Below are 24,556 nucleotides of genomic sequence, written 5' to 3' on the forward strand. Positions count from 1 at the left end.
ACAGATTGAAACTAGTCATAAATAAAAATAAAAACTTCTGCAATAAAAGCCTGTTTTTAAATTCAACAAATGTAAATTAAGAAATTTTGTGAACACCAAAGTCATCCAAAAGATTATTAATTGTATTTGAAAACATTTTAGAACTGAAGGTCTGACTTTGTAGAGTTTAGCTTTTGCAAGACGTCTCTTCATTTGATACATACATCCAAAATAGGACTTAATAGTCTAATTCAGCTGCAAAAGCTTGGAAATTAAAGTTTTATAGCTATAAACTTCTAATTAATGTTGTCTAAGTAATTAATTTATTTGATTTTGAAGGCTCTTCAGAAATAAAGATTACAAGCCTACTTATTCTTGGGCTTCTGAAATATTTTCACAATAAAGTCTAGCTATCCTGTAAACAGCATACTAACTGTGGTCTGAAATTCTACAGACTGACTCTACATATGGTCTTGTTACAGATACCCCTGGCTGGTAATGAGATGCCTCTGCGAGAATTCCGCTCGTCGCCGTCCAAGCGCTGCTGCCCAGGTGCCAGCACCATTGCTGGAAGTGGGCCCATCCCTGATCCACCGCCACCTCCCAAGAATCATCCTCCAGCCCCAGGAATCCTCCGTCAAGTTGGTGGTGGCATGCCAACTCCTGCAACAGCAAAGAAACGTGTTCAGATACAAGAGATTTCTGTCTGATAGTTTGAGTAATCGATCTCAGCCCCCCCAAGTCTTTCAGTTGACATTGCAGACATGGATTACACAGCAGAATTTGCCCTTCTGTGTTATTCCAAATGAATTTAATGCATCAAAAAGGCCACAGAGCACATTTTGTGAAACTTAGATTAATGTGCTTTCCTGTATGGTTATGACAAGCCTTGAATATCAGGCCTACTTCATTTTAGAACATTTTTCTATAATGCAATTTGGTGAATTATCGTTTTGGAATTGTCTCCTAATTTGTTTTTGGTGTTCTGTCATTCAGAAACATGCTGCGTTTTGTAATATCAGACTACAATGAATTAATATTGAAATCATAATTATCAGACAATGGTGGATACAAATTCCAGAAAATATTACATGAGTGGATTTCTGTCTTTTGCCATAATTTATCTGATCAGCTGAGTGTCAGAAATATGTGCAGAGGAACATCCAGACCAGTGCAGGTACTGTAGGAAAATGAGTGTTACAACCAATAATGTGAGACTGTGATAACAGCAGTTGTTCTACAGTGTGAAAGCAGTGATGTGATTTTTGTTCTGCTGCTCAACTATACTATTACACAGAAAATCAAGTGCAGCACATACTATGATGTTGAGCAAGGTTTTCTTTTCATTCAATTAAAATAGATTCTGAAGACAAATCATTTTCATTTCCTAAGCAGCAGGAAGCAGTGACTCCCCATCAGAGGAAAAAGTGGGGGCTGCAAACTTCTAGATGTCTTTCTCTATCTTCACTTTTTGTATGTTGATAATAGTATTACTGATATGCTCTAATGTGACAACTGTCAACACAAATGTTTACAATCAAGATTCACAAATGTTCCATGCATCCTCTCTGAAGACTTATTTTTATTTCTTCACTGAAACTGCACAATAAATCAGGCACAAAAAGAAAAATACCAATAATAATAACAACAGTGATAACAGATTACAAAGCAGCTCAACAATAAATTCTTATTCAGCAGCAGTAAAAGGTATGTTTCAGTGAACATATTCTTATGTGAGGCAACATTTATGAGCTATTTTGCGATATTCCTAAGTCACCAAAACTGTACAAATGTTGAAAGGATCAAAATTGCACTGAACACATCACTGATCCAATTCAGATGAAATTATACCTTTTATCATCAGCCTTTTGTCATCCCATGATTATGTTAATAATAATTATTACTATTATTGTTGTTGTTGCAACACATTATGTGGCTATTGTACTTCTTGAAAGACCTCATGTATTGTACTCCCTAAAGTCGCTGTGCAATAGTACTGTACATCAATTTCATGCATTTTAAAGGCATATCTTTCTTTCCTTGCTTCTCACATTTCCAGCCCCTCTCATTTGTACTTCCTTTCCTCCCCTCACTCCTCCCTCCCTCCCTCCATCCCTCTCTGCTTCACTCCTCTCTCTCTCTCTCACACACACACTCTCTCTCTCTCTCTCTCTCTCTCTCTCTCTCTCTCTCTCTCACACACACACACACACACATATATATATATATATATATATATATATATATATATATATATATATATATATATATATACAAACTCCAAGCCTCAGCTACACTCCTGCAATATTTCATGCCCTGGTAAAAACGGTAAAAAAAAGAGCGCAACCAAGCTCAGTAATACATCTGATATATTCCTGTTGCATAGCCATAAACAACATTTTATTAATGACATGTTTTTCAAACCAATTACATCAGAAATGGCTTTTAAAGTGGCCAATACATCACTGCCTCTAATGTAATTAACATCCGAGCAACCTTTAATGCATTTTGCTCTGAGAAATTGTAAACACTAAATAAAACTTTATATTTTCCAATGTATAATTATCAGGTCTTTATTTGTTGCTTACGGGAAACAGAATAATGTGTTGCATATGAAATTTCAATAATCTTCAATGAAATAAGTGTGTATTTGTGTCCAAAACTTGGTAATTTTTGTGCAAAAAATATAAATAAAAATGTTATGATGCGTAAGACAAATGTGTCTTATGTAACAAAATAAAATATAATTATTAGCCTTATAATAAATTACCAATGAGTTTAGCCATTTCCATGCAAGTTTAATCTACAAATATTTTGTTACAGTGCTTTTGAGATCTATGAAACGTTTTGCATTGAAGGAACAGTCATTTATATTCAAATCCCTGTATAGGTGGCTGAGTGTATGACTGCCTGCACTAATACCAGAGAAAGTGACTAAGCGTTCTGCCACAAATAATGTCTGATTACTTACATACCAAGAGAACAGACAACAACTCGACCAGTAAACAAGAGAATTCTTTGTTGCATTTAGAAATTGTTTCTCAATGGCAAAAATTAAAAATAATGCTTCATGTACAATTTGCAGTTCTGAAAGAAGAATTACATATTCAGAATATTAACTTTGTGAAAATATACTACAACTAGCTTTCCCAGTGACTGAAAGACAATTATTCAGTAACAAAGGAGAGCCTTATGAACGGAAGAAGAGAGATTCTTATTATTATGAATTTCTTGCACACACATAAATGTGGCACATGTCCTAAGACTACAAATAAATTGACTCATTCTTTTAAACAGAATTACTACATTTTTATTAAGCATTATTCCACTTTACCTTTAATATCATAACAAATCTGTAACATCTAATTTCATATTCATAAATAAGGAAAAAAAAGTCATCTCGTTTATATGCTAGAAATTTACTTTGATTTATTTGGTACTTTATATGATTCCTGAGTAAAATAATACATAATTTTCAACACAGATCTTTTCTCTGTCAAGTACTCCAGAAATATCTGATTTTATTGTCTACCCTACTGTTGTGCTTTAATGACAATGAACTATTTGGGATGGTCAGTCCTGATATTCTTTTAGACAAGCGTAAGAAGTAGCAAAAGAGCTTGGAACACTTTATTTTATTTTATTTGAGAATTACTACAATATACAAAACAAAATCTGAAACATAATTCCACATAAAATGTTATCATAACATACTTATTTACTTACCTGTCAACATGAACCACAGTCAGTTCAATGACTCACTTCTCAGCCTCGTCCATTGGGCTCAGTCACTGGCAGTATTCTCATGGGCTCACAGGATCTCCAGATCTTTCTTGATCCAATCCATCCACCTCAGTTCTAGTCTCACTCCTTGCATCTTCCCTTCAAGCACTGCCTTTGCCTCTCAGTACATGTCCCAGCCATTAAGTTATTCTGTTCTTTACTACAGCTCTCACATCTGGTTCATTAAACATCCTGTGTTTCTTCTTCTTCTAAAAATTCCATTTTTTAACAGAGGTCAGAAAATATTTTTTTATAACATAAGGCAGATAATAACTTGGAAATGAAAAATATATAATTAATTAAAATATAAAAAGATTTAATTAATAACTTCATCTAATATTAAAAACTATTCTCATAGTCTCCTGGACAATCTTTTTGGAAGAGAAATAGGAAAGATCACCTTTTAAATGAAACAGCATGACTGACAGTGTACCCTCTGTTTAAATGTTTCTTATTTTGTGTAGGAACGTATTTAACTGTTCCAGTCATTCAGTGCTAAGATGAATTAAGACTGAATGTTAATCACAGATAGAAGTGAATTGGGAGAAAAAGTAAACTTAGTGAATATGCTTGAGCATTTCAGTAGTTTTGTTTCTTTACACATGGCAGTCAGCAATATTCAAAGCACTACTTGTTCACAGAAAACATTTTACAGTTTCAACCCACAAAGATTCATATTACATAACTTCACATAGACACTAATGACAGTCTGCCACCAAAAATAGATATTATTAAGCATACACTAAATGAAACCCTTGCTTGGATCCAGTAACATTACAAGCTAAGCTGGAATTAACACAGAGCACTAACCCTCCTTCATTGTGAAGGAGAAAATATGTTGTGAAAGGTTAAAAAAGATGGACAGGTGACTCAGATCTCAGGAAGAATGAGACCCACATATAGTGAGAATGAGGACAGATCAAGATCTACTACACATTTCACCTCCTGAAAGTAAGTATTGGCTGGCAATTCTGTGTCTTGATTTATTTGTTTTTGTGAGAATTTTCCTTTGATACAATTAAGTGCCCCTAGATATACCTTGTAGAGTTTAGCTATTTCCTTGCAAATTTTGTCTAGAATAATATTCAATTTTTGTTGGAGAGGTATTAAAACTGACAAAATGTTTTACATTGAATAAACAGTAATTTGTATTTAAACCCCTTTTAGGAGACCAGGCATATTACTTCCTGCACTGATAGCATGACTAACCAGTCTGCTCATAACAATTTTGTGTTATTTAAATGTACAGAGAATGACAGTGATGGGCCAAAAACAACAAAGCTCTCTATTGATCTTTGAAAGTATGTTTCTCTTTTGTGAAAACATGAAAGTATTCATTCATTAAAATTGTGTTAAATGGGGAGACACAAAATATGTAGTCTCACAAGGTGAAGTAGATAACTGCACTTTTGCAAAGGTATCTACAAAGAACTTGGTGTCTTAGACACACTAACCAGTGCATTTATTCTGTAATGCTATTTTGTAATAATAAAAACGGTTTTAGTTGAACTGTTATTTACACATAGCCACAACATAAGAAACAAAATTTATGTGCAGGTAGTCTATTACTCTTTGTCCAGAGTTCATGGTGGAATTCCATATTCTGGTGTTTTTTAAGCTTCCATTAGGCATTAAAAAAGTGAGAATCCCTGCATATCCAAAGAAAATTCCTGATTAGTCATTTGTCTATAGGTAATTATTTTGTTACCTAAACTGCTAGCCATTAAAATTTCAACACCAAGGAGGATACTAAATAATGAAATTTTACTTATTGTGCATAAACAGGTGAATAGGAATAACTTGCTGTAAAATCTGTATGTGAATGAGGGTTTTGATGGTCTGAAATTTAGTACATAGAGCTGCCACTTCTGGTGCCATTAACAGTTCTAACTGAACAGCATTATGTTACTCTGAATTTGGATATTAAATACAGGTATGTCATATCAAACTTTGTATCCTTTGTAGAGTTTTATGTATGCTTCCTAGGGGAAATAGGAATCTAGTATGCTAAAAGTTTGTAGTGGGTGAATTTCTATCTTTTTTTATTTGTGGTAAGTGGCACTGTTGGCTTTACAGGAATTATTTTAGGGAAGGTTAGCTTAATTTAGTGTTATTAATTAGGCTAATTTTCTTGTATTGAATTATGAAAGGAAATTAATCTCTGTGTAATGAGTACAACTAACAAAGCCTGAGTCACATTAAGTTTTAATCAACTAAACAGATGGAATTACAGTTTGTGTCATTGCTCTCTTGTAGGCTGTCTATAGTAGGCTGTTGGTAGCAATTTTTGGGACCCATAGGGGTGAAGCCATGTGGAAGGGTGACTGTTCTGTAGCATTGGCAAACATCTTCATTTTCGCCCCCCCCCCCCCCCCCAGTGAAACACTTCTCAGGAAAAGATCCTTGGGGCGTGGGCATCCTGAAATTCATAGTTTTCTTTTCTTTCTTCTCCAACTGGAGTACCATAACTATCCTCCCACTTTCCAAATGCAACATTTTCCATCAATGGGACCCTTCTCATATCCATTTAGGAAAAGCCTGTTTTCACAGAACTGCCCAAGATGTAACATACACTAATTTCTGGCTACAGTTGATAAATAGCAGAAACAATAAATAAGTTTAATATTCATCTGATGGTATCCTAGTCATAAAAAAAACAACATAGGGCACTAATCCTGAATAGTGAAAAGAAAAGTGTCTGTTTTATCAGCCCCCTTTGTGACTAGTGTACTCATGCAAAGAAAGATGATGTAAAACTCATTGAGACAGAATGTGGCATAAATATAAAATACTATTAGAATTGATATTCATATTAAATGAATGATCACTTTTGATAACATACATCAACCTTGATCAAATTGAAATGAGGTCAAGTACATGACCATGCTTAGTGGTTCTGGATTCTTTTCAGAAAATACTCATGTAAGAAATATGAATAAGTAAATTTATTACAAGTGAGACACATTTATCATTGTAATCATGAAGTACAAAGAATGAACAATATAAGTGTGGCATCTCTGGCACAGAGCGCCCTATCTTTGACTTTTATTTCTTTGGACTGCTTTGGTCTAGCTTCTTCTCGGCATGCTACTTGTTCTTCTGCCATGTTTGTTCATTTTGTCTCAGTGATTAATAAATGTGTATTCGATACTTAGTGTGTGTTATTACCAACCAACCATATGTGATAACCACATAATAAAATTTTCAATAATTTTATTTAAGAATTGTTAAAATTAGTTCTGAACATCAAAAGTTCAGTGTTCATTTGTATTTAATTTGTGTTCTAAGGTAAGGAATATGCAGGGTTACATATCACTTTGGTGAAGTGATGTGTTGCATGGCATCTACAAAACTGATGAATAATGATCACCACCATAAAAGCTTTACTTAAGTAATGAATTAGCATAGTATGCTGTTTAGAAGTTTGTCTCCTTTTTGGTCATGTGCTGTGGAGTGGATGACTGCAATGTATCTGCAAGTCAGGATGAATCTAGCACTCATTAAGTTTTGCAGTACCTGCCTTTTGCAGGTTATGCTGCTTCACTGCATCCTGCCATGAAGATATGATGCACTTCATGGAAGAAGAACTGCCATGACGATTGCAGTGACATCAAGTGAACAGCAGAAGCAGCTTTGGCTGCCACTTTTCTGTTAGCTGATTCGAGTGAGAGTGAATGCCATTTTATATCAAATTAAACTACAGTCAATACAGCCCATTTGTCAGAAAGCATTGTATGTGGTGTTTATGTATTGTAATAAATTGGTCAATATACTGATTTCAAAGAAGAAGGCCTCAACATCATTTCTTGGATGACTGGAATTTGTGAAATATCTTTACATCTTCAAGTACAGAAGAAGTTGCAGGAGAAGAGGAGGTGTACATGAACAAAGAGCACTTACCCACGAAAGACAAAGGTCCTGAATTCGAGTCTCGGTCTGGCACACAGTTTTAATCTGCTAGGAAATTTCATCAACAAAGATGTTCATGATTATTCTAGCTTGGCATATTAAACATAAGAGGACAGAATTATTAACCAATGCTGACCAGAAATTTATTTATGAATTTGTCACATCACATAACATATGGACTGGGTAGAACACTTCAGACAGTAGATTAGGAATATCTACAATTAAATTTGTATGTGACTGAGGATACACTATCAACAGCATTATGTCATACTGAATTTGGATGACACATATGCATATGTCATTCCGTGCTGTTTCACCACTGTGAGAAAGTTCATAGGTGATGAGGGCACCACAGGTTCTTGGTAACCTATGAACAGACGTTGTCAGTGGGTAGGAGGTATGGAGAATGCGCTGGCCTAGGTTACAGCTGAACATCCTCTGTATTGAGATAGGTCAAGACTGCACAGACCACACACAGTGTCATGTTGTTTTATTGCAAGACAGTGTCACAGAGACCTCAAAGATGGGGCACAGCTACCTTCCTTAACACACCAGAACAGCAACAACCACTATCCAGTCTACCAGCTAAGCAAACAAGAGGTGAGCATGTTGTGTACTCAATGGCACCATGTAACATAACACGAAGTGCTGGACTTGTGTGGTGATGATTATTTCAAAATGGTAATGTTCTTTCTCCTAGGAGCCACTGTGAAGCTGTAAGCAGAACCTAGACATGTTTGAAATGTTGTAATTGGGTATGCCAATGCTGACACACATCTCTCTGCTGCCACATCTAGGAAAGCTACAACAATAGTCAACATATTGCTGACTTTTATTTTATGGTCATAAGGCCATCATCCATGGCATAGTTCTCTGCATAACATTTCATCTTCCAATGCTGAAGACATCATCAGATGCTTTAACTCTGAAAGCAGTTAAAGTCTCAAACAAAGTCAACAAGCCAAATTGAAAGAGATCCGAGAAATTAGAGCAAATACGGAGACTTACAAGCAGTTGTTCTTCCCACGCACAATTCGTGAATGGAACAGGGAAGGGGGGATCAGATAGTGGTACAATAAGTACCCTCCGCCACACACCGTAAGGTGGCTCGCGGAGTATAGATGTAGATGTAGATGTAGATGTTTATTTGTACCCATGCAATGGCCAGTTTGTGAACTCATGTTATGGAGCTTGCAGTGGGAAGAGATGGTGCTGCTTGTTTTATTTAGTACTAAGGCCTTTAACTCACACATCTAATTTCAATTCTTCTCCTTTCACGTTAAAGCTGTTTTTGTGGACCTGAATTCCTACAGTTTGTCTGCACATCCTAGTACATAATGATTATATCATGCTAAACCCTCTGCTAATGCTGATTTATCCATCTTGTCCAACTGACAACTGCTCTTGTGTTCCTTAAGGCAGGTAATAACACTTCTTTTTGTAGTTCCTATGTACACTTGACCAAAAGTAAGGTATACTGTATTTTACGTACTGTAAGATGCTATGGGCTATAGGATACACCTTAATTTTTAAGCAGTTTTTTTAAATAATAACATTTTTACTTTTTATATTATTAGACTGCAAAGCCAGACTAAAAAAAAAAATTCTTAGTTTATAAAACTGAACTGACTTTTAAAATCCGTAAAAATTGTCATCTGAACTTTCTTCTTATTCTTATTCTTGTCCTTCCTCTTTGTTGCCATCGTTGTCCTGTTCATTTATAAGATGGTTTTCACTGCCATCAAGAGCATTACTTATGCTGCACTTCTTGAAAGATTTAACGATGATATCCTCTCTCACTCTAGATGATAACTGTTTTAACCACTGGCACATTTGTTTGATTGTAGGTAATTTTAAAGTTCCCTTCAGTGTGAATTCGTGTTAGGTTTCATCCATCATCCATTTGTTCCATTCCTCTCTCATATATACTCTAAATGGTTTATTTATCAAGACATCAAGAGGTTGCAATTATGAAGTAAGTCCTCCTGGAATAACAGCAGGTTTTGTATTTCTCTGTCTAAATTTCTCTTTCACAGAATCTTTCAAATGACTTCTAAACTGATCTAGCACAAGAAGAGAACTCTTCTTCAATAAAGCACCTTTCTTTCTCTCCCACATTCTGTTGATCCGTAATTTCCTACCAGCCTTGTCCATCCGACCCTTGCAGTATATGTGAACAACACCACCTGGGGGTATTTCAGAAGGTTTTCGTATTGTTTTGCAATTGAAAATGATAATTGGATGAATTTTAGTACCATCAGCGCTATATGTCCACTTGTTTTTATAGTTACAATTGCAGTACCTTTCATGGTGACAGTTCTGTTACTTGGCACATCAAATATCAGAGGAGTTTTGTCCATATTTGCTGTTTGGCTTAGTTTCTTTGATGTTGAATAATAAAGTGATGGAAAGATAATATTACTCTTGTGGCATTTACTGAGATACTTTGGTTTTGATTCGCATGCTAAATCCATGATGCATCATAAATCTGTAGCACCAACCAACACCACCCTTAAAGTCTGTTGAGTTCCACTGTAGTGCTTGCTTATGAGTGTGTATTTGAATCATTTTTGTTTTAATCCCAATGTCATTTTCACAGTGACCTTGAATCCACTTCAATACATCTTTAGTTTTGGCCATTTTGATTTCAGTCCTCTATTTGCACATTTAATCTTCCTCATTTTTTTCAGTTCTTTTTCACTAGTCCATCAATCATGAATGGTTTTTTTTCTGTTGGTGGAGGGCCAAAATGTCTCTTGGCTGCTCTGTTTTCATGTTCTTCTGCATACGCTATTACTTTCAATTTACAGTCAACATCATATGAATCCCTTTTATTCTTTTCTGTTATGAGACTATCTCCTAACAAAAATATTGTACTACTACCGATAACACAAATCACTTTCAATTCAAGTTCACTGGCACCATAGACTGCAATGATGCATCATAGGATAGATAGTGTTCTGGGTTTGTGATAATGGGCTGGGAGGGAGACAGTGTTAGCAAGCTTGTGAATCCTCATAACTCATGTTTGTCGGATCAGTGCATTGTTGCTGCCAGTTGAATCCAGTATCGCCAGATAGAGATAGGTTTCCCGCAGCATTGACTGTATGGCCATTTTTAAGACTGGGGGGAATTTTAAATCAAGCACTAGACTTTTTATATTAATTTCAAGTGTAAGACTGGTGGGGGGGGGGGGGGGGTTAAATCAAACAGTAGACTTTTATATTAATTTCAAGTATAAGTCACATCTGAATTTTGGAGGCAATTTTTTAAAGAAAAAAGTGCATTTTACAGTCTTTAAAATGCAGTGTGCATGTGTGTGTGTGTGTGTGTGTGTGTGTGTGTGTGTGTGTGTGTGTGTGTGTGTGTGTGTGTCTCCAGGAACAACAAAAACACTGTCAAGCAACTTAGCTTTCAGCCACAAAGGCTTTTGTCAGAATTAGACAACATACTCATACACACACTCATGCAAGAACAATTTACACATGCATGATCACAGTATATGTGCACACTCTTGCTATGGCAAGTGGTTGGCATACATCCTTTGCGGTGTTCAAATGTTTGTACATATTGTTTTAAACTCTGTATCAGTTCTGTTTTTCTGAGTATTCTGATGATGCTGTCTAGTGGCAGTAGGAGTATACAAAATCCCTTGTATTTGTGGTTCTGTAAAGGTTATGCAAATGCAAATGGACCTGCTTTCCTTCTAACAGCATTTATCATAGACTGCTGGAGCAACGAGAGGTACCTAGCGACTGGAAAAAAGTGTAGGTTATTCCCATTTTCAGGAAGGGCTGTAGAACAGATGCACAAAGGGCCATAGGACAGATGCACAAAATTATAGGTCTATACTGTTGACATCAATCTGTTGCAGAATTACAGAACATGTTTTATGCTCCAGAATTATGATATTTTTGGAGAACAAAAACATTCTGTATAAAAATCAACATAGATTTCACAAACAGATAACTTGAAAAATTCAGCTCACTCTGTTTCTCCATGGCACTGTGGACAATGGTGCTCAGGTTGATGCCACGTTTCTTGACTTCATCGAAGAATTTGACACTGACCTGAAGTGCTGGTTGGTGAAAAAATAAATGAGCTTAGCTAGTATTGGACCATATTTGTGACTATACTCAAAACTTCCTTGTAGACAGAACTCAACACATTACTTTTAATAGAACAAAATCAGCAGGTTTAATGATAATTCCAGGAGTACCGCAAAGGAGTGTGATAGGACTATTACTTTTTACAATATTTATAAATGATCGAGTAGAAAGTGTTGGAAACTATTTATGACTGTTTGCAGACTGTAAGAAAGTAGCAACACCAGAAGACAGTATTAGTTTGGAGAATGACCTGTGGAGGACTGATGAATGGTACAGTCTTTGGCAGTTGACCCTGAAAGTAAATAAATGTAACATATTGTGCATTCATAGGAAAAGAAAACTGCTACTCTACAACTACACTATTGATGACAAACTTAAGTGGAATGACCACATAAAACAAATATTAGGAAAAGCATATGCGAGGCAGAGATTCATAGGACGAATCTTAAGAAAACGTAACTCATCCACAAAAGAAGTGACTTACAAGGTATTTGCTTGACTGATTCTTGAGTATTGTTCATCAATATGGCGTCCTTACCAGGTAAAATAGATAGAGAAGATTCAACATAGAGCAGCATATTTCATCAAAGGATCATTTACTTGGCATGAGTGTGTTACATAGATGCACAACAAACTCCAGTGGCAGAAATTATAAGAGCACTACAGAGAGGTTTACTGCTGAAATTTTGAGACAGCATTTTCTGGGAAGAGTCAGACAACATATTACTTTGGCCTGCATACCTCTCACAAAATGAGCACAATGAGAAATTTTGAGAAATTACAGGTATTACAGAGGCTTACTGACAATCATTCCTCCCACATGCCATTTGTGAGCGGTCAGTTAATGGTACCAGAAATACCCTCCATCACATACCATTAGGTGGCTTGTGGAGCATGATGTAGATGTAATTGTATATGTAGAAGTGCTAATTCTAAACAAGTAACCTGTTGTGTATCTTTCCTAGTACGGAATATAGATGGGGTGAATCCTATCTATTTTGTAAGGTAGCTCAGAAATGCTAGTCATTTGCATATCTAATCATGCAGTACATGTAATGCCAATTTGAGGTTGGTTTTTTGCTTGCTGATTTCATGGAACAGCAGCAGTGTAGTTTCAAAGATCACAGATTCCTCCTGTTCACGCATTGCAAATGGCAGTGTTTGTTGTAAAGTAAAAGCTGTTATGCTCATTTTAATGTGTTAAATGTAGCTATCATAATCACAAATATTTTGTACCAGTGAAGCGACTGATTTTTTTTTTTTTTTTTTTTTTTTTTTCCCCTACAAGCTGCTCTTCTATTACTACTGTAAACATGGACTTGTTGGACAAAACTGAAGGTTCACCTTCATGGTGACAGTTATGTAACAGAATGACTGGATGAATGAATGTGTGTGTTCAAACATGATGGAAAAGTTAACAAAATTCTTATGAGTAAGGGGAGGTCACACGATTTGGTAAAACTATGGGGGCTGGCCCAAAAGTAATACACCACTTTTTTTTTCTCAGACGAAAACAATGCTACAAATGCAAAATGTTACATATGTATGACTTGAAGTCTCCTGAGTGAGTGCACCAAGTTTCCGTCACTTGCAACAGGTACTGTAGCTGCAGGACAGTTCCAAACTGGCATCTGTAGGTGATGTACATTACAAGCAATGTGCCATCATTGAATTCCTCACTGCAGAAAAAGAAACTATGATGGATATTTACAAACGCTTGTCCAAAGTCTATGGATCATCTGCTGTTGACAGAAGTACAGTTAGTCACTGGGCACGGAGGATGAGGTCATCAGAAGGCAATTTGGCAGAGCTCCACGATTTGCAACATTCAGGGAGACCATCCACAGCTGTCACACCTGACACGCCTGACCTAGCTCCCTCAGACTTCCACTTGTTTGAGCTATTAAAGGCTGCCATTTGTGGAAGACATTTTGGGAATGATGAGGAGGCGATTCGCACAGTGAAGCACTGGCTCTGCAGCAGGACAGGGATTGGTACCGACAAGGCATATATGCCCTTATTTTGCACTGGAGGAAGACCACAGAATGGGATGGAGATTATGTGGAAAAATAGGGTGTGTAGGTAAAACACCATTCTTTTGTGTGTGTAATTTCTCATTATGTTCAATAAAGAATTGTTGAAGAAAACAATGTGGTGCATTACTCTCTGGGCAACCTTTTTATAAAAAAGCTTTGGAACAAAAGCCACACTTTTGGTCAGTAGGCTCTAGGGTCCTCCAGGGCACAAGACTGCTGACCTCTGAAGATAGTCTCTCTGTATTAGACCTTACTTTGCAATCAGTGTCGCTGTCATGAGTCACCAGTGGATTGTTTAGTGTCAAGAGTACTGGTTGTAGGTGGTTGTAAGAGGCTGTTACTCGTTCTATTCAAGTAGTTGACTGGCAAGTTGTTTGGTGATTACATTTGATCAAGTATCTGGACACTGTTGCCCTCTCTGGAGGTATTTGTACATGAGGAACAGTGCCCTCCAAGGGCACCTAACACTACACTCACCGCGGCAAGGGAGAGATTTGACAACGGTGAATGGGCTGTCAGTCAGGCGGTTGCCCTTAGCTCATGGCCGCATGCCATATAAATGGCAAAAATGTATATTGTGATTGTTAACTTATCTATGAGTAATAAGTACTTATCTCAACTCTCGTGTTTCATTAAATTCTGAATGGATCTGACTATTATACAGTGCTCTTCAATTCATGGTCCTCCAGTACATTTACGTTGTCGTCTGCAGACGCTAACATTTTGGTCCTCCGGGCTAGATTGTGATGGATTCAACAAAGTAACGTGCAGCGACAGCCATCCGTCGGTGGAACGGCAGCGACAAGTGTCGACAGAGCAACACAGAGACGTAGCCTGTAGTGTCAAGACTGCATATCTGGAAGTTAAGTACGTACCTGGTCTGGCTATCCTGCTTCCTGCAATTCCCACTCATTCTAAATTCTGCTTCTGCTGTTGCCTGCCATTGCTGGCTTTCCATGATGGATGAAGTATTAAGAAAGAAACTTTTAACCACATGCTCGGTGGCGAAAGCAAGCCTCACACAGTTGTTTAAGTTTGCAAACGAATTCGATGTAGGGCTAACAGCTAAATCGGACACTTTGGACATTATCAAAGATCATGGAGAAGTATGAGGATGCGCAGTTACAGATCGAATTTTTTGAAGATGTAGAGAGTTATGCTGAGGACAGAGAAACATTCTAAAATATAGTATTCTACATTTCGAAAAAAATTAGAGCGATTCTGATGAATTACACAAACACAGTTGACAAGGTTTCGTCAGATATTGGGTCTGCCTTGAGTGTATCAAAACATATCATCAAGCTGCCCACCATAAAACTGCCATCATTTAATGGCGATGTAACGCAGTTCCGGCATTTTCACGACACACTTATGAGTCTCGTCGTAAACAATGAGGTACTAGAGGACATTGCTAAGTACCATCATTTGCTGAGTTCTATAACAGGTGAAGTACACAATGTAATTGCCCAACTCCCTGTTACTAATATTAATTTTGAGGTAGCTTTTGATTTGGTCTGTAATAGATACAATAATCCTCGACTGATTGCATCAGCACACTTAAAGAAACTGCTAATGCTACAAGGAATGAAAAAGCCATGTTCAAGTGAAGTTCATGCATTGCTGAACAAGGCTTTAAGCAATGTGTGTTGTAACCATGACAGGAACTGTTGCAGGTTTGACACTAACAAAAACACCATGGGACTGACGGGAGCGGCCCATGAACAAACAAGACGGACGAACGGGAATGGAAGGACAAGCACAATGACAGACAACCGAGCAAGACACCAAGATCAACAACAATGTATTAAGCAACGGGGTCACAAGAGACAACCTCTGGAAACCAAACAATACCCACTCGTAAACAGGAAGTAAGCACACGCAATGTAAACACGATGTCTGTAAGCGAGATGTCAACTGAATCAATACGAATACCAGACTGCCTCACTGAGTGAGAGGCAGCCACCTATTTACATGACAGGGTATGTTGCTATTGGCTGCTGGGACCTCATTCTCCACAGTGGCGCCCTCACATTAGACTCAGGGCCAGGAGCAGCCACGGCCTACAGCGCTACTGCTGCAGCGACCTCTAGTGGTCATCGAGTTCCATGCCGTCTGGTGCGGATTCGAAACCTGCGGCGCTCAGTACCAGGATGTGAAAGCACTGATGGCATTATAGCTAGACGTCTCTTTGCAAGAATACATCACAGCTCCTTTTAGTAAGGATTGAACATTCTATAAGAACCGAATTTGAAGCCAGTCTGGGGTCAAGTAGCTTTCCAACATTTAAAGAAACTTGTGCCTTTCTCGAGAATAAATGTAAATCTTTAGAAGGCTATAGTGCCACAACGTCATGGCACAACTGTTAATAAACATCAGAATGTGCCCAACACTGAGCAGTTTGGACATTCGAAACAGACATACATTGCTACAAGTATCGCATGTGTCATGGACTACCAGAAAATTCAAACAAGCCACATGCAGTGAACTTAAAGCTGTTGTGATGTGCAGCAACTTGTGCTACAGCTGTCTGAAGAATGATCACAGGGCTTTTCAATGCAACTCCATTATCTCTCATACCTGCGGTAAACGACACCACACATTATTACATGCAGAATTACAATGGATACAAGATGCACCAAGGAAGGAGTGTGCAGTGACATGCCAGACAAACACAATGGCAAACATCAGTCAACTACATCAAGCTATTGTCGCTGACTAGCAGTCCAGGCAAATGAGAACTCATTGCGACAGCGAGAATAAGGTTGTAAGACACCAATGGAAAATGGCAGACTTGTCATGCTCTTTTAGATTCTGGGTTGCAGTCATGCTTTGCATCAGAAACAGATGCACAGTGCCTCAGACTTCAAAGGTGGCACAGAAGCATACCAATTCAAGGAATAGGTGCAGCCCACTCAGAAATAAAACTCCGTGTCTCTATAGTAGTGTGCTAACAGCTTTACTTCCGCTAGTACCGCTGCTGGCGGAAATAAAGGTGTGAGGAGAGGTCGTGCTTGGGTAGCTCAGTTGGTAGAGCAATTGCCTGTGAAAGGCACAGTCTAGCACACAGTTTTAATCTGCCAATAAGTTTCATTCTTGCTAATGAGTTCTGTGTGGACCATTGTATCTCAGGTTGTGATACAGTAGAGGATGCAATCAAAGTCCAGAAAAGAAAGGTAGTTTCTCATTATGGAAATGGTCCAGTAACAGTGAGGAATTCCTCAAAAATATCCCCTCAGAGTTAAAAGAGACACAAGAACCCTTACAGCTTGATAACGATGAGGATATCAAAATTTTAGGTTTGTTCTGGCATCCAGCTGCTGATCAGGTCCAAATTGCGAATAATGTCATGCCAGCACTTAAGATCTACTACCTCGGAAAACACATTGTACTGGCCCATCATCCATATTTGATCTTCTGGTATTAATGGGTCCCACTGTTATCACATTCAAAATCTTTTTGCAACGTCTGTGGCAGCTTCAGTTAACATAGGACGAGCCCTTGTCTCAAGAGCTGAATTGCATGTGGCAGACACTATACAGAGAGGTTCATATGACAGGTAATATTCGTGTTGATTGTAGAGTCATTACAGAAGGAAAAATTGTCAGCATTCAACTGCACAGATTCTGTGACCTTCAGAGAAGGCCTATGGCTGTTGTATATATGTATGATCAACTAATCATCATATTGTGTCATATTATTAAGCTCCAAAACATGAGTATCTCCATTGAAAAAGTTGTCCTTACATTGCTTGGAACTCGGTGGTGCACTCTTCCTGTCATGACTACTACAGCATGTTGCTCGCTAGCAGGATATAGACAACGAATGAACTTACTTGTGTATTGAATCATCCATCGTACTCTGTCATGGCTCTTGTCTCCACCCACCTGGTGGAAGACATTTGTGGGCAACTGTGTAGCTGAGATACAAGAAAATACAGCAGCAGCGACATGGAACCATGTGTCTACAATTGAAAACCCAGCTGATTTGACTTCGCGAGTAGTAGTATTGGGACAACCTATGTTGTACCCCACTCTCCATTGTTGCCAGATGTATGCAAGATAGTGACGCTGATGTCATCCAAGATGGCGGCGTGTAGACTTGGCAACAGTGCATGACATCATCCAAGATGGTGGCAATGACATCATCCAAGATGGCGGATTTTGGTGGGAAGTTTGAATTTGGGTGGGAAGTTTGAACTTTGGTGGAAAGTTTGAATCTTGGTGGGAAGTTAGGTCAATTGGGCTACCTCCACTAACCTAAACCCCTCCCCTCCCTCCCCCTGAAAAATGCTGGGAAGTACAAATTCCAACACGATAATGCATCACACCTCTACTAACCTAAGAAAATCACGGAAGATAGGTCACTTGGGCTATCCCCACTAACCTAAGTCACCCAACCGCCACCTCTTCCTAGGAACTGGCGCCAAGTTTGAATTTTGGCGGTAAAGACAGGTCAATTTGCGTATCTCTGCTAAGCTAAGAAAATGGGGTGAAAGATGGGACACTTGGACTACCACCACTAACCTAAGTCATCCGACTGCCACCTCCTTCTAGGAATTTGTTGGAAAAGCACTTAGCCTACACTGGGCTGCTGGAGAGAGGAAGGAGTGTACTTTATTTATTTTGGGACAATTTATTTAGGGATGGAGAATATTTATCACAGTGATACAGAACACACGATCTGACATGCCACACAGCATACAGACCTGCAAACTACTCCTAAATAACTCATGTATAATGCTCTACACATGGGCTTGCTAATTGTAAACTGCCAAAAATACGCATTGCACAACCTACAGACATGCAAACCACTCGTAAATAATGCAACACATTTATGTACAGAGAGCCAAACAACTCATAAATTGTCAAAATAATAATCCATCTAAAAGACTCTGCAAACATGCTTGCTAATCGTCAACTGTTGAAACCATGCACCAATCTTTATTTTAACAATTACAGGCACCACCACCAGCCAGTGTGTTCACCAGGCGGTCTGCGCTCCAACTGACCTAGTACACAGTACCACCACCAGAGGGAAATGTCATCCATTCTGTGACGTAATCCAAGACGGAAGCGATGATGTCAGTTGATGACGCAAGTACAGTTACCCAAGATGGCGACAAACTGTGTGTTCACCACAAGGTCTAGATCTAGTACACAGTACCACCACCAGAGTGTGCTGTCATCCGTTCAGTTACACAATCCAAGATGGTGGGGGGAAATGGCGGGAAAATGACTCTGCCTGTTTTGGACATAAGTTTTTATTTTGTAGACAATGTCTCCACCATGAGATCTAGACTCCAACTGACCTAGTACACAATACTATCACCAGAGGGTGCAGTCATCCCTCCTGTGACGTAATCCCAGATGGTAGTCTGGAGGGGGAAAATGGCACGAAAATGACTCAGTCTGCACTGGGCTGTTGGATAGAGTAAGGAAGGAGTGCAATTTATTTATTTTGGAACAATTTATTTAGGGATGGAGTATATTTATCACACTCGTACAAAACACATGCTGGAGTCATGCCACACAGCTCAAAGATATGTAAACTACTCCTAAATAACGCTCTGCAGACACGCAAACAGCTCCTAATTTACTGAAATAAATTCAGTACAGACCTGCAAACTGCTCCTAAAAATACAGCACATTGATGTGCAGGCATGAAATTGTAAACTATCCAAAGAACGCATAGCACAGCCTACAGACCTGCTCGCAAAGTAATGGAACAGACACCCAATCAACGGGCGCAAGCACCGCTCCCCAACCCTGTCCATTGGACTGCACAGGAGGTTAGCGGCAGCCCCCGTGAAGTGACATGGCCATCAGCTGTCAAACCACACACAGACACCCGCATGGGTCCCGCATGTATGAGGCAGTGGCATCCCTTTCGTACTTTACATCTGAGAAATTCCTCTCAAAATACATGTTCACCAAGGCACCGTTGCTGATGTGAGAGGGTGGGGGCACAGACGCTCCAGGGTTGTGCAAGCCGTCACAGCCATGAGCTGCTGCCGAACGCAGGTGGAAGTTGTTTCTAATTTCGAGTATACAGTCAGTGTTATACTGACGTCACAGAACTCCAAGGCACGTTCACCTCTGGGCAGCACGTGTCTTTACCGTTGATGACAAAATAGCACAGAGCACATTGTTCCTAGCGCAATGTGAGAGACGTGTCTAACCCTGCTTAACTGCCTAGCATGACTGACGCAACACCGTGAAGTGCACGCATAGCTACAAACCTTTGCAAGCCCTCCTAACAAGGTTCTCAATCTTATACTGATGTCACATGGTATGTAAAAAATAAGAACCGCCATCTTGGATGACGTCATCGCCGCCATCTTGGATACATTTGGTATTAATCAGAGTGGGGTACAACATAGGTTGCCCCAATACTAGTAGTGTCTTCTGCAGACCTGCAAGAAAACAGCCTGTGTTGGGAAGGACCAGCTTGGCTTAAGGAAGACATCAGTTCATGATCTGTGATGGACACCTCTAGTGATTTTGCAATTTTGCAGCTCAGGAGCTGCCAGAAGAAAGGGTTAAAGTCCTCTGTCACATCAGCAGAGCAATTCAAGACGGTATCATCTGTTGATTCTCAAAGTTGTTACGATTACAGTGGATAATGGCATAGCTGAATTGTCTCGTAGTGAACTGCAGGACACTTTGCGGCAGTGTGTCAGGATAGCACATGAAGATACACATGGAACAAAAATCTACCTGTTGAAGACCATGAAGCTAGTGGATAAAAATAGCAAGCTAAAATCAGTGCGTCCTATCCTTGATGACATGAGACTGCCACAGGTTGAAGGCAGGCTACAAAATGCTGATATGTCATATGAGGAGAAAGATCAACTCATACTGCCACCTAACCATCATCTCACACGACTAGTTGTGGTAAGTGAACATCGTCATCTTTCCCACAGTGGGTGTCAACTGTTGTTTATGTCTCTCAGAAAGCAATAATGGATTCCTAATGGACAAAATGAAATCTGTCGTGCTCTGCATCAGTGCTTGATTTTTCAGCAATTAAAGGTGAATCCCGCACAACAGCTCATGGGAGACCTACCACATTCATATGTAGAAGCTGTGAGGCCTTTCTTCAGTTGTAGGATTGATTACACAGGATCGTTCTATGTGAAAACTGGCTCACAGAGATCCAAATTAAAGGAAAGGTGCTATGTTGTCTTGTTTGTGTGCCTGGCTACACGAGCAATGCATTTGGAAGTAGTTGGTAAGATGATGACTGAAGCATTCCTGTTGGACTTAAGAAGATTTATTTCACGGCGGGGTAGGTGCCAAAACCCGTACAGTGACAATGGGAAGAAATTCGTTGGAGCTAGGCAGGAACTTAGCATGTTACAAGCTGCTGTGAGCAGTGATTATGAGCAGACACAGGTGAAAAGCTTTATGAATGAACAAGGCATCGACTGGCACTTCTTTCCTCCTGTGTCACCACGCTTTGGTGGAATATGGGTAGCAGGAGTGAAGCCCTTCAAGTACCACTTGCGGCGAATGATAGGAACCATATGTCCAACTTTCGAAGAGTTGACAACCCTGACTTGCCATACTGAGGCTCTCACGCCACTGTTGTGCAATCCTACTGATCCCCAGGCCCTCATCCTAGGTTATTTCCTCATTTGAACCACAATCACTAGCATCCCTCAGCCAGATCTAGGTACAGCCAACCTTAGCTTGCTCACAAGGTGGGAACTACTACAACAAGGCTTCCAGATCTTTTGGCGGCGCTGGTCATCTGCCTACTTGCATCATCTGCAGCAGTGGGCCAAGTTGATGGTCCCTAGTCAGAATGCGCAACCTCGTGCATTGGTCATAGTAAGAGAAAATAACCTGTCACACTTATGTTTGGAGCTGGCCATCATTGAAGGAGTACATCCTGGGCGTGATGGAATGGTCCGAGTGGCCACTATTCACTTGCCGCAAGGGATTTTCAAGAGATGAATCTGCAAGCTACATCGTTTACTGGTTGATGTGATACAAAAGTGAACAATGTATTGTGTGTACCTTGCAGCAGGCTAAGTGTATTTCGTCATTTTTTTTAAGTTTAAATGCATATATGTTTACATGATTGTGATTTCCAGATACCAGTTACAAACTCAATGGACAGAATACCTGGTTGAAGGATGCAATGTTGTGTGTATTTAGTTGTGTTATTTGCTATGATTTAGTAGGACTTGTGTTACTTGTATTATGCTGAAAAGAAATTAATATTTCTTTGGCAGCCGGTATGTTCAGTCGTTACATTTGACTGAATCTCTGGACAGTGCTGCCCTTTGGAGGTATTTGTACATGAGGGACAGTGGTCAGTGGGCCGCCACCCCTCCAAGTGCACCTAACGATACACTCTCCATGGCGAGGAAGAGATTTGACAGTGGTGAATGGGCTGTCAGTCAGGTGGCTGTCCTTAGCTCATGGCCGCGCATGCCATTTAAATGACAAAGATGTATTTTTTGATTGTTAACTTACCTATGAATAATAAGTGATTATCTCAACTCACATGTTTCATTACAATCTGAATGGATCTGAGCCATTACATAGTACTCTTCAATTCATGGTCCTCTGGTACATTTATGATTATGTCTGTCGATGCTAACACAGGTAACAGCAAGTCAATAACTTGAAACTATACACAATGTGTGTGATCATAGGCTTTTTCTTGAATAAATTTACTGCATAACTTTGTGTGAGGTAACTTTCATGTAGTTTTTCACTACCAGAAGTGCCACATCACATGTTTCAGTTTGAATTTTGTTACCATTGGATACAGTGCTTGGTCAGTCAGTATGGGGTCAGTTGAAGAGTTGAGAGAACATACGTGTAGCTGTAGCAGTTTGTCTAATACACAGAAATTCAGTTTAGTCTCTGTTTTCACATGCTTCTGTGAAGGACTGAACTGTACCTGTGTATTTTACTCTGTGAACTAGTGTTTGCTAACTAAATCTAAGTTTTCCTTGTAAAAATTTTAGTGCATTAGCTTTGGGTGAGGTGGCTTTCTTGGGTAGTATGGACTATAAATAGCATAGCAGCAGAACTTAGCTGTATCCTGCAGATTGTTAGTTTAGTGTTACATTACTTGTGGTATGTACAAAAACTGGTTAAAGATGGATAGCGACAGCAACTGTTTTGTATGGATGCAGGGGGAACTGGCCATTCTTTGTAAACAGATGGAAGCTGTGTCAGCCATGGTCAGCAGACTCCAGGCTTCTGCCCTCAGCTGCAGTGCATTTGAGTGCCTCTGGAATCAATAGCATCATCTGTGATCCCTGATGCCACTGCACTTTCTGATTCACATGTTGCTGCCAGTTGACATTTGCCTTACAGTGACTGGCAAACAGGGGTCATGAATCCCTGGGTGGAAAGAAAAAGTGGGTACTGGCCACATGGCTGTCCTCTCACACCTTAAAAACAGGTCTGAGGGATTGCCCACTGCTGAAAGTAGATCTGAGCCACCTCTGGATGCCTCGCCTGTTGGGACCATTGCCAGTCTTCCAGAGAGGTTTGGACAAGTACAGAGGGTGGAACTACTTGTTGTTGGGAGCTCCAGTATTAGGTAAGTGATGGTACCAATCAGGATAATAGTTGGAATGTTGGAATAGAAGGCCAGTGTCCGCTATGCTTGCTGGAGTCTCTCATATGAGGTGTGGAGGAGGCTCTGCAGGCAGTGACTGAGAGCACTTGGTGCACCCGACTGCAAATCATGGCTGATGTCAGCATGAATGATGCCTGGGTTCAGGGTCCATCCTTGTTTCCCACAGGCAGTTTGCTGATTTGGTGAAAACAGCTAGTCTCTCTCACAAGATGGAAGTAGAGCTACTTTTTTGTAGCACTGCTCCCAAAAGCAATCACGGTTCTCTGGTTTGGAGCCAAGTAGAAAACTTAAACCAGAGGCTCTCGTGATTCTGTGATGATTTTGCATGAGTATTTATTGATCTCTTTTTTATCAAGTGGAGAAATGTAGGATCCCTGAGGGCATGGACTATAAGCGGGATAGTGGAGTGCATATGGTGTGTACATGTGAGTTTTTTAAAATAGAGAAATCTCTCCACATGACTAAAAAGCTCTATTTGGACTCCAGACAGGGATGCATTCATCATAGTGGATTGGAGAAAGAACATGTTAAAACAGTATTAATTAACTCCATGGGGTGTCTGGAAAGGTCCCAGAACTAGTCTTGTAGATAAACAGAAACAATGCTCACATAATACTAGGGACAAAAAACTGGCTGATATTAGTTTTCAATAGCAATGAAATTCTAAACTCAAATTCTGATTGTGGAGGCATGTTTATAACAATAAGAAATACGATTTCTAGTGAGATTTCTACAGCTCCAGAGTGTGAAATAATTTGGGTGCAGATAAGTGGTAAAGGTGGATCAGACATGCTCATTTGATGCTTTTAGAGACTCCCACCTCAACAGCATTAGTGGTAGAATATCAGTCATTTTATTGTTTTAGGTCCAGATTTTAACTTACCAGCTGTAGACTGAGAGGCTCAACTGATTAGGATGGGTATCAAAGGCAGAGAATTGAGTGAAATTGTTCTAAGTGTTTTGTCCAAAAATTACCTTGTGCAGTTAATCAGAGAACCAACTCATGAAGGCAACATTTTAGACCTGCTGGAGACAAATAGATCCAAATGTTTCAAATCAATTAGTATATAACAGGGAATCACTGATCAAAAGGCCATTATGGCATCACTGAATTCGGCTTTAAATAGGAATACA

At 39.3% G+C, this 24,556-nt stretch overlaps 2 protein-coding genes across 2 annotated transcripts in view; both read left to right on the plus strand.

Annotated features, from left to right (window-relative positions):
- The window catches only part of LOC126193633 (neuroligin-1-like), a 196,558-nt gene extending 194,404 nt beyond the window's left edge, over positions 1 to 2,154 (plus strand). The window contains exon 9 of the mRNA XM_049932707.1: positions 462 to 2,154. Coding sequence (XP_049788664.1) covers positions 462 to 689 — 228 coding nt within the window. The 3' untranslated portion in view covers positions 690 to 2,154. The remainder of the gene's footprint in view (positions 1 to 461) is intronic.
- Positions 2,155 to 4,670: 2,516 nt separating this feature from the next.
- Positions 4,671 to 21,456, plus strand: LOC126193790 (uncharacterized). The gene is made up of 3 exons (XM_049932717.1): positions 4,671 to 4,713; positions 20,432 to 20,709; positions 20,839 to 21,456. The coding sequence occupies exons 1-3, from the start codon at positions 4,671 to 4,673 to the stop codon at positions 21,454 to 21,456; spliced, it is 939 nt and encodes a 312-aa protein (XP_049788674.1).
- The last annotated feature ends 3,100 nt before the right edge of the window (positions 21,457 to 24,556 follow it).

Source organism: Schistocerca nitens, chromosome 1 (genome assembly GCF_023898315.1).
Source record: "Schistocerca nitens isolate TAMUIC-IGC-003100 chromosome 1, iqSchNite1.1, whole genome shotgun sequence".
Lineage (NCBI taxonomy): Eukaryota > Metazoa > Arthropoda > Insecta > Orthoptera > Acrididae > Schistocerca > Schistocerca nitens.

Excerpts from the sequence above, each read along its gene's own strand:
- LOC126193790 (XM_049932717.1), top strand. The coding sequence starts at position 4,671 with ATGAGGACAGATCAAGATCTACTACACATTTCACCTCCTGAAA. Across the intron at positions 4,714-20,431 it reads ACACATTTCACCTCCTGAAA|TGGATAATGGCATAGCTGAA; the intron begins GTAAGTATTGGC and ends TTACGATTACAG. Across the intron at positions 20,710-20,838 it reads ATCTCACACGACTAGTTGTG|CAATTAAAGGTGAATCCCGC; the intron begins GTAAGTGAACAT and ends TTGATTTTTCAG.